The 13,459-nt window shown below is 48.3% G+C and overlaps 1 protein-coding gene across 1 annotated transcript in view; it reads left to right on the top strand.

Annotated features, from left to right (window-relative positions):
• The window catches only part of LOC132390306 (NACHT, LRR and PYD domains-containing protein 3-like), a 45,192-nt gene extending 36,980 nt beyond the window's left edge, over positions 1–8,212 (top strand). The window contains exons 9-12 of the mRNA XM_059962923.1: positions 2,529–2,615; positions 2,771–2,941; positions 4,882–5,049; positions 5,214–8,212. Of these exons, the coding sequence (XP_059818906.1) occupies positions 2,529–2,615; positions 2,771–2,941; positions 4,882–5,049; positions 5,214–5,301 (514 nt within the window). The 3' untranslated portion in view covers positions 5,302–8,212. The remainder of the gene's footprint in view (positions 1–2,528; positions 2,616–2,770; positions 2,942–4,881; positions 5,050–5,213) is intronic.
• The last annotated feature ends 5,247 nt before the right edge of the window (positions 8,213–13,459 follow it).

The raw sequence follows: 13,459 nt of genomic DNA, 5'->3' as shown, positions 1-13,459 counted from the left end.
TCAGATTGTGAAGAATTGTGACAAATTCCCAGGGGATCGGTCAATAATTCCCCAAGGACGGGAGGGTTCTGTGGTTCCTTGTGAAGGGATGTTGGAGACTTCATCAGATCAGTGAACAACGACCATTGGTTTAATGGTAGTAAATCACAGGAATCGCCGTGTTTCTCGCTGCCTGTGACACGTCCATTGACAATGTTCCTTCTCGCTGTTATTGACACCCAGACCGACACTGACTGCAGGAAGTGGGTTAGAGATTCACACCCCCTTCCCGGTGAGGGACAAGAGACCGTCAGCAAACTGCCCCAGTGAGAAGGAAAGAAATACCATTGTGAGATTGTCCTCCCACTGCCATACCACGTGTGTGACTTCGCTGACTACCAGATACACAGAGAACGAGGCCGCATCCCCTCTGGGTCTCTGTGCAGACCCAACACACACGAACAAAAAGTTTCTGCATCCTCCCGTCTTGTAGGATTATTGTTTACCCTTGGAATCCTCCTGCGGGATTTTTCATCCCAATCCCCCTTCGATTCTTCGGGATCTCGTCCCCTTCCGCATTCCTCCTGTGGGATCTCAATCCCCCATCCCCCTTCCTCCTATAAGATCTATCCACAATCCCCCTTCCTCTGGTGGGATCTCTCTCCCCCGTCCCCCTTCCTCCTGTGAGATCTCTCTCGCCAATCCCCCTTCCTCCTGTGGGATCTCTCTGCCCCGTCCCCCTTCCTCCTGTGGGATCTCTCTCCCCCATCCCCCTTCCTCCTGTGGGATCTCTCTCGCCAATCCCCCTTCCTCCTGTGGGATCTCTCTGCCCCATCCCCCTTTCTCCTGTGCGATCTTTCCTCCCCATCCCCCTTCCTCATTTGGGCTCACCATTCCCACTCCCCCTTCCTCCTATGGGCTCACCCTTCCCAAACCCCTTCCATCTGCGGGATCTCTCTCCTTCATAACCCTTCCTCCTGTGGGATCTCAATACCCCATCCCCCTTCCTCCTGTGGGACCTCTATACATCCATTCCTCCTGTGGGATTTCTCTTCCCCATCCCCCTTTCTACGGACAGATCTGTCTGCCACATCCCCCTCCCTCCGGTGGGATATCTCTACCCCATCCCCCTTTCTCCTGTGCGATCTTTCCTCCCCATCCCCCTTCCTCATTTGGGCTCACCATTCCCACTCCCCCTTCCTCCTATGGGCTCATCCTTCCCAATCCCCTTCCATCTGCGGGATCTCTCTCCTTCATAACCCTTCCTCCTGTGGGATCTCAATACCCCATCCCCCTTCCTCCTGTGGGACCTCTATACTCCATCCATTCCTCCTGTGGGATTTCTCTTCCCCATCCCCCTTTCTACGGACAGATCTGTCTGCCACATCCCCCTCCCTCCTGTGGGATATCTCTACCCCAACCCCCTTCCTCCTGTGGGATCTCTCTCTCCCCCATCCCCCTTCCACTTGTTTGATTTCTCTCCCCCAATACATCTCCTCCGGTGGGATCTGCTTTCCCCATCCCGCGTCCTCGTGTTGGATCTCTATTCCCCATCCCCCTTCCTCCTCAGGGATTTCTGTGCCCCATCCCACTTCTTCCTGTGGGATCTCTCTGCTCCATCCCACTTCCTCCTGTGGCACCTCTATTCTCCATCCCTTCCTCCTGTGGGATCTCTGTTCCCCATCCGACTTACTCTTGTCAATACACTCTTCCCAATCCCTTTCGTCCTGTGGAATATCTCTGCCCCATCCGCCGTCCTCTTGTGGGATCTCTCCGCATCCCCCTTCCTCCTGTGGGATCTCTCCGCATCCCCCATCCTGCTGTGTGATCTCTCTCCCCCATTCCCCTTCCTCTTGTGGGATCTCTCTCCCCCATTTCCCTTCCTCCTGTGTGATCTCTGTTCCCAATCCCCCTTCCTCCTGTGGGATCTCTCTTCCCAATCCCCTTCGCCCTATGGGATCACTCTGCCCCATCCCCATTCGCCCTGTGGGATCTCTCTGACCAATCCCCCTTCCTCCTGTGGGATCTCTCCCCCATCCATCTTACTCCTCTGGGATCTCTCTCCCACATCTTGTGAGATCTCGCTCTACCACCCCATTCCTCCTGTGGGATCTCTCTCCCCATCCCCCTTCCTCCTGTGTGATATCTCCTCCACATCCGCTTCCTTCGGTGTCTTTCCATCCTTTACCTTAGGTGATGTCTCTTCCTGCATCTCCCATCGACATTTCCCGATTCTCAAATCTTCCTCACTGTTTGACTTCTCCCCTTCACACCTGCCCTTTCCGACTGTCCCACGTCAGGAACACTTTTCTAACCATTAGGGAATGAGAGAGAATATGTGGAGTTTACAGGGTCACACCGACAGACGAAATTACTGACATTCAGTGAATTCATTGGAGCTGGGCAGTGAGGGACATTGACAGTGATGGGATCTACGATCAGTGAATTACTGAAGGGTTTAATGTTTCCTGAAATATCCGAGTGAGAGAAATGCCCTCAGACCCACGGTTTTAATCACTATGTTTATTAATTTGTCTGTTTGTGTTTAGACTGAACGATAATAAACTGGGGGATTCAGGAGTGAAACTGGTGTCTGCGGCTCTGGGGAACACGGAGTGTAAAATACAGAAACTGCGGTAAGTACCAGACTATGGGAGATTGTGTTTGCAGTCACTGGGTGTCTGACACTGAACATTAATGTGATCAGTAATTGTGTTACTGATAAACACTGGGGATCTGTACCGTTTCCTGTCTCTCTGTTTCCTTCACCCTCACTCTCTCTCATCTCCAGGCTGGGGTATGTCGGTCTCACAGATTCTGGTTCCGAGGATCTCGCCTCCGCTCTCAGTACAAACCCGTCACTGACGGAGCTGAACCTGAGTGGTAATAAACTGGGAGATTCAGGAGTGAAACTGGTGTCTGCGGCTCTGAGGAACTCGGAGTGTAAAATACAGAAACTGCGGTAAGTCCCAGACTGTGGGAGATTGTGTTTACAGTCACTGGGTGTCTGACACTGAACATTAATGTGATCAGTAATTGTTATACTGATAAACACTGGGAATTTGTACCGTCTCCTGTCTCTCTGTGTCCTTCACCCTCACTCTGTCTGATCTCCAGGCTGAACATTAATGTGATCAGTAATTGTTATACTGATAAACACTGGGAATTTGTACCGTTTCCTGTCTCTCTGTGTCCTTCACCCTCACTCTGTCTGATCTCCAGGCTGAACATTAATGTGATCAGTAATTGTTATACTGATAAACACTGGGAATTTGTACCGTCTCCTGTCTCTCTGTGTCCTTCACCCTCACTCTGTCTGATCTCCAGGCTGAACATTAATGTGATCAGTAATTGTGTTACTGATAAACACTGGGAATTTGTACCGTCTCCTGTCTCTCTGTGTCCTTCACCCTCACTCTGTCTGATCTCCAGGCTGAACATTAATGTGATCAGTAATTGTTATACTGATAAACACTGGGAATTTGTACCGTCTCCTGTCTCTCTGTGTCCTTCACCCTCACTCTGTCTGATCTCCAGGCTGAACATTAATGTGATCAGTAATAGTGTTACTGATAAACACTGGGAATTTGTACCGTCTCCTGTCTCTCTGTGTCCTTCACCCTCACTCTGTCTGATCTCCAGGCTGAACATTAATGTGATCAGTAATTGTTATACTGATAAACACTGGGAATTTGTACCGTCTCCTGTCTCTCTGTGTCCTTCACCCTCACTCTGTCTGATCTCCAGGCTGAACATTAATGTGATCAGTAATTGTGTTACTGATAAACACTGGGAATTTGTACCGTCTCCTGTCTCTCTGTGTCCTTCACCCTCACTCTGTCTGATCTCCAGGCTGAACATTAATGTGATCAGTAATTGTTATACTGATAAACACTGGGAATTTGTACCGTCTCCTGTCTCTCTGTGTCCTTCACCCTCACTCTGTCTGATCTCCAGGCTGAACATTAATGTGATCAGTAATTGTGTTACTGATAAACACTGGGAATTTGTACCGTCTCCTGTCTCTCTGTGTCCTTCACCCTCACTCTGTCTGATCTCCAGGCTGAACATTAATGTGATCAGTAATTGTTATACTGATAAACACTGGGAATTTGTACCGTCTCCTGTCTCTCTGTGTCCTTCACCCTCACTCTGTCTGATCTCCAGGCTGAACATTAATGTGATCAGTAATAGTGTTACTGATAAACACTGGGAATTTGTACCGTCTCCTGTCTCTCTGTGTCCTTCACCCTCACTCTGTCTGATCTCCAGGCTGAACATTAATGTGATCAGTAATTGTTATACTGATAAACACTGGGAATTTGTACCGTCTCCTGTCTCTCTGTGTCCTTCACCCTCACTCTGTCTGATCTCCAGGCTGAACATTAATGTGATCAGTAATTGTGTTACTGATAAACACTGGGAATTTGTACCGTCTCCTGTCTCTCTGTGTCCTTCACCCTCACTCTGTCTGATCTCCAGGCTGAACATTAATGTGATCAGTAATTGTTATACTGATAAACACTGGGAATTTGTACCGTCTCCTGTCTCTCTGTGTCCTTCACCCTCACTCTGTCTGATCTCCAGGCTGAACATTAATGTGATCAGTAATAGTGTTACTGATAAACACTGGGAATTTGTACCGTCTCCTGTCTCTCTGTGTCCTTCACCCTCACTCTGTCTGATCTCCAGGCTGAACATTAATGTGATCAGTAATTGTTATACTGATAAACACTGGGAATTTGTACCGTCTCCTGTCTCTCTGTGTCCTTCACCCTCACTCTGTCTGATCTCCAGGCTGAACATTAATGTGATCAGTAATTGTGTTACTGATAAACACTGGGAATTTGTACCGTCTCCTGTCTCTCTGTGTCCTTCACCCTCACTCTCTCTCATCTCCAGGCTGGACAAAGTCGGTCTCACAGATTCTGGGGCCGAGGATCTCGTCTCCGCTCTCAGTACAAACACTTCACTGACGGAGCTGAGCCTGGGATCAAACTCTCTGACAGACCGATCTGTCCTCGCTCTCCGCCAGCTCATACTGACCCACCGGAGTCTGGGGCGGATCGGGTGAGTGTTTGTGTTAATGTTCAATGTGCTATAATATCAGCGGATCCGCGGGTTTTCTGGTGATAATTGTCTGTGAGTGTTGTTGAAACATTAACCCCGGCCCCCTGTTACTGACACTGTTGTGTGATCTCATTATTTCATCTTTATTCTCCCATCTGTTTCAGGCTGGGGGGGAATCGGTTCAGTCGGACCGGGGGGAAGAAACTGAGATCTCTAGCGGGAGCCAGACCCCGACTGAGAGTGTGGATCTGAACATCTGAATGTGTGAACATCCCCGCCAGCGGGATGGGGAGATTTGGCCGACTCCCCGCCCTCGTCTTTAACGGCCGCGCGCCGGGGCTGATTCCCAACGGTTTTAACGGAACCGGCTCGGACCTCGCGCTGTGTACATCGCTCGGAGCGGTCCCGCAGTGACGTGTTTCCGCCTGCTGTCCGGCAGGCAGCTTCCTTCGAGACTCCCACGTGACACCCCGGGGAATTACCCAGACAGGAAGAGCCCGGGGGCCCGGGACTCAGTCTGGGGCACCGGTATCGCGGGGTGGGGGGGGATGATCCCCTGAGAGAATCCTTTTGCTCCCTTTGCTGAGGACGGTGCATTCGGCAGCCTGGCCGATATAATGATGTTAAATGGACAAATCCCTCAGCAGTGACCCTGGATCTGCAGCGATCCCGGACACGGCCCTGAAGTGTGATTTTAAAATCATCTGTTCCCCGATGCAGGGTGACGGTGAGAAACGGGACTGATTATTCAAACTGTCAGTTCTTGTCGCCAGTCAGTTATATCGTTTTGAAGGTTTCTTATTGCTGTGTTCACACATATGGATAGTAAAATTTGCCGTAAATTACCAAAAAATTGTGATAAAGAAAGGATTATTTCTCTTATAATAATTACAGCACGGAAACAGGCCATCTCGGCCTTCTAGTCCTTGCCGAACGCTTACTCTCACCTAGTCCCACCGACCTGCACTCAGCCCATAACCCTCCATTCCTTTCCTGTCCACATATCTATCCAATTTTACTTTAAATGACAATTTCGAACTTGCCTAAACCACTTCTACTGGAAGCTCATTCCACACAGCTGCCATTCTCTGAGTAAAGAAATTCCCCCACGAGATACCCTTAAACTTTTGCCCTGCTAAGTCCCAATTCATGTCCTCTTGTTTGAATCTCCCCTACTCTCAATGAAAGAAGCCTGTCCACGTGAACTCTATCTTTCCCCCTCGTAATTTTAAATGCCTCTACCAAGTCCCCCTCAACCTTCTACGCTCCAAAGAATAAAGACCTAATTTGTTCAACCTTTCTCTGTAACTTAGGTGCTGAAACCCAGGTGACATTCTAGTAAATCTCCTCGGTACTCTATTTTGTTGACATCTTTCCTATAACTCGGTGACCAGAACTGTACACAATTCTCCAAATTCGGCCTCACCAATGCCTTGTACAATTTTACCATTACATCCCAACTCCTATACTCAATGCTCTGATTTATAAAGGCCAGCAGACCAAAAGCTTTCTTCACCACCCTATCCACATGAGATTCCACCTTCAGGGAACTATGCACCATTATTCCTAGATCTCTCTGTTCCTCTGCATTCCTCAATGCACTTACACTGTTTGTCCTATTTTGATTAGTCCTACGAAAATGTAGCATCTCACAATTATGAGCATTAAACTCCATCTGCCCTCTTTCAGTCCATTCTTCTAACTGGCCTAAATCTCTCTGCAAGCTTTGAAAACCTACTTCATTATCCACAACGCCACCTACCTTAGTATCATCTGCATAAGGATTACTATGAGATTTGGTATTATTAGTAAACCCTAATGAAATGTTTTCAAAACAAAAAGTAAAATCTATATTAATGTATTGATCTATAAATTGACAAACATCAACCCAAAATGTTTTAGCACGTTCACAGTCCCAAAACAGATGAAATAAACCACAACCAGAAGTCAATAGACAATAGGTGCAGGAGTCGGCCATTCGGCGCTTCGAGTCAGCACCGCCATTCACTGTGATCATGGCTGTCCATCCCCAATGAGTACCACGTTCCTGCCTTCTCCCCATATGCCTGGGCTCCGCTATCTCTATCTAACTCTCTCTTGAAAGCATCCAGAGACTTGGCCTCCACTACCTTCTGGGGCAGAGCATTCCACAAATCCACAACTCCCTGGGTGAAAAAGTTTTTCCTCAACTCCGTTCTAAATGCCCCTCCCCTTATTCTTAAACTGTGGCCTCCGGTTCTGGACTCCCCCAACATCGGGAACATGTTTCCTGCCTCTAGCGTGTCCAAACCCTTAATAATCTTATATGTTTCAATCAGATCCCCTCTCATCCTTCTAAATTCCAGTGTATACAAGCCCAGTCGCTCCAATCTTTCAACATATGACAGTCCCGCCATTCCGGGAATTAACCTCGTGAACCCACGCTGCAATCCCTCAATAGCAAAAATGTCCTTCCTTAAATATGGCGACCAAAACTGCACACAATACTCTAGGTGGGGTCTCACCAGCTGAAAAAGAACCTCTTTGCTCCTGTACTCAACTCCTCTTGTTATGAAGGCCAGCATGCCATTAGCTTTCTTCACTGCCTGCTGTACCTGCATGCTTACTGTCCGTGACTGATGTACAAGGACACCTAGATCTCTTTGTACTTCCCCTTTTCCTAACGACACCATTCAGATAGTAATCTGCCTTCCTGTTCTTGCCACCAAAGTGGATAACCTCACATTTATCCACATTAAACTGCATCTGCCATATATTTGCCCACTCACCCAACCTGTCCAAGTCACTCTGCATTCTCCTAACATCCTCCTGACATTTCACACTGCCACCCAGCTTTGTGACATCTGCAAATTTGCTAATGTTACGATTAACCCCTTCATCTAAATCATTAATGTATATCGTAAATAGCTGCAGTCCCAGCACCGAACCTTGCGGTACCCCACTAGTCATTTCAAAGGGAATAGAATATAAAAGCGGACAGATAACACTGAGCCTTTATAAGACACAAGTCAGCCGCACTTGCAGTATTGCCAACAGTTCTGGGCCCTGCATCTCAGAAAGGATGTGTTTTCTTTGGAGAGAGTCCAGAGGAGGTTTGCGAGGATGATTCCGGGAAGGAAGGGGTTAACATATCAGGAGCGTTTGGCAGCTTTAAGCCTGGACTCACTGGAATTTAGAAGAATGCGGGGGGTGGGGGCAGGAGATCTCATTGAAACTACCGAACGTTGAAAGGAGTGGATAAGGTGGGCATTGGAGAGGATGTTCCTTATGGTGGGGGGGGGGGGGTATCCAGAACTAGATCTCGTTGTACTTCCCCTTTTCAGCAAGAACGACGAGTCAGCTGACATAGAGGAGGTGCCGCGGCTAACAGACTGGTGCAGAGCCAACAACCTGTCTCTGAATGTGAACAAAACAAAGGAGGTGTTTGTTGACAAACAAAGAAGGGCGCGGAGTGACCACTCCCCGCTTGAAGGTAAGGGGAGGGAAGTTCAAGGGGGATATTAGAGGAAGGTTTTTCACTCAGAGAGTGGTTGGTGCGTGGGATGCACTGCCTGAGTCAGTGGTGGAGGCAGATACCCTGGTGAAATTTCAGAGACTACTGGATAGGTATATGGAGGAACGTAAGGTGGGGGTTATATGGGAGGCAGGGTGTGAGGGTTAGCACAACATTGTGGGCCGAAGGGCCTGTAATGTGCTGTAGAGTTCTGTGGGTTTCTGGAGCAGCCCCTGTAGAGCTATTCTGGATTGGGAGTTGCTCAGTGAACCGGAATTGATCAGAGGGCTCAGTAGTTGGAGGCGGTGGTGTGGCTCTGCCGGTGAAGACTGGCATTATATCAGTAGAAAGATGTGACATCGGATCGGAAGATGTTGAGTGCTTGTGGGTTGAGTTAGGACACTGCACGGGTCAAAGGACGTTGATGGCGGTTATACACAGGCCTCCCAACAGTAGCTGGGATGTGGACCAAAGATTACAATGGGAATGGACCCTGGTCAGACCCCACCTGGAGTACTGTGCTCAGTTCTGGTCTCCTCACCACAGGAAGGATGTGGAAACCATAGAAAGGGTGCAAAGGAGATTGACAAGGATGTTGTCTGGATTGGGGAGCACGACTTATGAGAATAGGTTGAGTGAACTCGTCCTTTTCTCCTTGGAGCGACGGAGGATGAGAGGTGACCTGATAGAGGTGTACAAGATGATTTGAGGCATTGATCGTTTGGCTAGTCAGAGGCTCTTCCCCAGGGCTGAAATGGCTAGCACAAGAGGACACAGGTTTCAGGTGCTGGAGAGCAGGTACAGAGGAGATGTTGGGGTAAGTTTTTTACGCAGAGTGGTGAGTGCGTGGAATGGGCTGCCGGCAACGGTGGTGGAGGCGGATACGATAGGATCTTTTAAAAGACTTTTGGATAGGTACATGGAGCTTTGAAAAACAGAGGGCTATAGGTAAGCCTAGTAATTTCTAGGGTAGGGAAATGCACGGCACAACCTTGTGGGCCGAAGGGCCTGTATTGTGCTGTGGGTTTTCTATGTTTCTATGAAATAGAAAAGCTGATTAAAAGGGTAATGTTGTGATAGTCATGGGAGATTTTAACATGCAGGTCGATTGGAAAAATCAGGTTGGTAATAGATCTCAAGGGAGAGAGTTTGTTGAATGCCTAAGAGATGGCGTTTTACAGTAATTTGTCACTGAGCCTAGACACTAGATTGGGTGTCATGTAATGAACCGAGGGTGATTAGTCAGCTTGAGGTAAAAGAACCCTTTGGAGCCAGTGACCCCTGAGGAGCCTTGTCCACGTGACCTTTGATGCTGTGTCCAATCAAAGGCCCATCAGCCTCTGTCTTAGATACACCCAACGGCCCGGACTCCACTGGGCCAGCGGTAATTCATTCCATACGATCACCACCCTCCGGCTAAAGAAATTTCTCCGCATCTCTGTTTGGACGCCCCTCTACTCTGAGTCTGTGCCCTGTTGTCCTAGACTCCCCCACCATGGGGAGCATCCTCTTCACATCGACTCTGTCCCGGCCTCACAGCAACATTACTCCTCTGATAACCCTTTCATTCCCAGAATCATCCTCGCGGACCTCCTGTGAAATCCTTCTGAAGCCAGCACGACTTTTCGTAGGCGAGGGGCCCAAAGCTGTTCACAGTGCTCGAGGCGAGGCCTCGCCGGTGCCTTATAAAGCCTCGGCATCACGTCTCTGCTCCAAGAGTCTGGACCTCTTCAGATGAACACGGACATGGCGTTTGCCACCCTCACCACTGCCTGCAAGGTGAGCTTTCTGCGCATGGACTCCCGCCTCCCTTCGCATGTCAGACTTTCCGATTTTCGCCCCAGTTAGAAAAGAGTCTGCTCAGTTACTTCAACTACCAACGTGCATCACCCCGTGCATTTTCCAACATTGTGTTTCCTCTGCCACTCTCTCGCCCGTTCTCCTCATCTAAGCCTCTGCATCCTACCTGTTTCCTCAACACTACCTGCCCCTCCACCGACCTTCGCATCGCCTGCAAACTTGGTAACAAAGCCGTCCATTCCGTCGTCTGAATCATTGATATACGGCACAAAAAGCAGAGGCCCCAACATCGACCCCTGCAGAACACCACCAGTCACCGGCGTCCGACCAGAAAAGGATCCTTTCATTCCCACTCGCTGCCTCCTACCAATCAGCCGATTCCCTAACCGTGTTAGTAACTTCCCTGTAATGCCACGGGCTCTTAACTTGGTGAGCACCTTGTTAAAGGCCTTCTGAAAGTCCAAATATACAGCATCCGCTGCATCCCCTTTATCTGTCCTACCTGTAATCTCCACAAGGCATTCCGACAGACTCATCAGACAAGATTTTCCCTGAAGGAAACCCTGCTGACTTTGTCCTATCTTGTCCAGTGTCACCAAGTACTCCATCACCTCATCCCCAACAATTGACTCCAATGTCTTCCCAACCGCTGGGGCCAGGCGAACTGGTCTGTAATTTCCTTTCTGCTGCCTTCCTCCTTTCTTAAAGAGCAGAGAGACGTTTGCAGCTTTCCAGCCCTCCGGCACCATGACAGAGTCCAATGATCTTTGAAAGATCGTTTCTAATGCCACCACAATCTCCACCGCTAATTGTTTGCAGTTGTGGTCCCCGAATCTGAGGAAAGACATTCTTGCCATAGAGGGAGTACAGAGAAGGTTCACCAGATTGATTCCTGGGATGGCAGGACTTTCATATGAAGAAAGACTGGATCGACTAGTCTTATACTCACTGGAATTTAGAAGATTGAGGGGGGATCTTATTGAAACGTATAAAACTCTAAAAGGATCGGACAGCTAGATGCAGGAAGATTGTTCCCGATGTCGGGGGAGTCCAGAACGAGGAGTCACAGTTTAAGGATAAAGGGGAAGCCTTTTAGGACCGAAATGAGGAAAAACTTCTTCACACAGAGAGTGGTGAATCTGTGGAATTCTCTGCCACAGGGAACAGTTGAGGCCGGTTCCTTGGCTATACTTAAGAGGGAGTTAGATATGGACCATGTGGCTAAAGGGATCGGGGGTATGGAGAGAAAGCAGGTACAGGGTTCTGAGTTGGATGATCAGCCATGATCATACTGAATGACGGTGCAGGCTCGAGGGGCCGAATGGCCTACTCCTGCACCTATTTTCTATGTTTCGATACCTCTTTCAGAACACCAGGGTGCAGTTCCTCTGGTCCGGGTGACATATGTACCTTCAGGTCTTTCAGTATTTTGAACAACTTCTCTCTTGTAACAGTAACTGCACCCACCGCTCTTCCTTCACTCAGTACAACATCAGGCTCACTGCTAGTGTCTTCCACAGTGAAGACCGATACAAAATACTCATTCAGTTCCTCTGCCATCTCCTTGGCCCCCAATGTTATTTCCTGGCCCACAGTCATCTCTCTTTTGACTTTTTCATACTTGAACAATCTTTTACTGTCAAATCTGACTATTGTTTGTGAGCTTGTTTCCATGTTTCACCTTTTCCCTTCTGATGATTCTTCAGTTGCTCTCTGTCGGGTTTTGAAAACTTCCCAACTCTCTGTCTTCTCGCCATTTTTTGCTTTATCGAATGCCCGCTCTCTTGTTGCTTGAACATTAGCTTTGACTTCCCTCGTCAGGCCCGGTTGTACTATTTTGCCATTTGAGCATTTACCTTCTTTGTTTCTGGAATACATCTTTCTGGCACCTTCCTCATTTCCCCCCAGAAACTCACCCGTTGCTGCTCTGCTGTCATCCCTGCCAGCATCTCAACCCTATAACCACATAACAATTACAGCACGGAAACAGGCCATCTCGGCCCTTCTAGTCCGTGCCGAACGCTGACTCTCACCTAGTCCCACTGACCCATATAACCATATCACAATTACACACGGAAACAGGCCATCTCGGCCCTTCTAGTCCATGCCGAACGCCTACTCTCACCTAGTCCCACTGGTCCATATAACCATATCACAATTACAGCACGGAAACAGGCCATCTCGGCCCTTCTAGTCCGTGCCGAACGCTGACTCTCACCTAGTCCCACTGGCCCATATGACCATATAACAATTACAGCACGGAAACAGGCCATCTCGGCCCTTCTAGTCCGTGCCGAACGCTTACTCTCACATAAACACACCGACCTGCACTCAGCCCATAACCCTTCATTCCTTTCCTGTCCTTATACCTATCCAATTTTACTTTAGTTGACAATACCGAACCTGCCTCTACCACTGCAACTGGAAGCTCGTTCCACACAGCTACCACTCTCTGAGTAAAGAAGTTCCACCTCGTGTTACCCCTAAACTTTGGCCCCCAACTTTCAACTCATGTCCTCTTGTTTGAAGCTCCCCTACTCTCAGTGGAAAAAGCCTATCCACGTCAACTCTATCTATCCCCCTCATAATTTTAAACACCTCTATCAAGTCCCCCCTCAACCTTCTACGCTCCAAAGAATAAAGACCTAACTTGTTCAACCTTTCTCTGTAACTTAGGTGCTGAAACCCAGGTAACATTCTGGTAAATCTCCTCTGTACTCTCTCTATTTTGTTGACATCTTTCCTATAATTCGGTGACCAGAGCACCTTAAAACTCTGCCTCCCCGTGCTAGCCACTTCAGCCCCGGTGAAAAAGCCTCTGACTATCTGCACGATCGATGCCTCTCATCGTCCTGGACCCTGTTCCAGGCCTATTTCATTTTCCAGTTTTGATTTCATATATGTCAAGAGGATCGGAGTTGACGACACTGATGATTTTGTATTTTTGTGGGATAATATAAACCGCCCTTTTTTCTCTCTTATTAACTTTTTTTTCTCTTATTTGTTTTTTTTCTTCTAGTAGTTATTAGATTTTTAGATTAGTTTTTTGCATAATGATTTTTTTTCCTTTTTCTTTTTTCTTTTTATTCTATTTTATGATACACCAGGGTTTGCCTT

The sequence above is a fragment of the Hypanus sabinus genome, unplaced genomic scaffold (genome assembly GCF_030144855.1).
Source record: "Hypanus sabinus isolate sHypSab1 unplaced genomic scaffold, sHypSab1.hap1 scaffold_852, whole genome shotgun sequence".
Lineage (NCBI taxonomy): Eukaryota > Metazoa > Chordata > Chondrichthyes > Myliobatiformes > Dasyatidae > Hypanus > Hypanus sabinus.
Note: the sequence above shows the minus strand (reverse complement) of the source record. Positions and strands in the feature narration are given on the sequence as shown.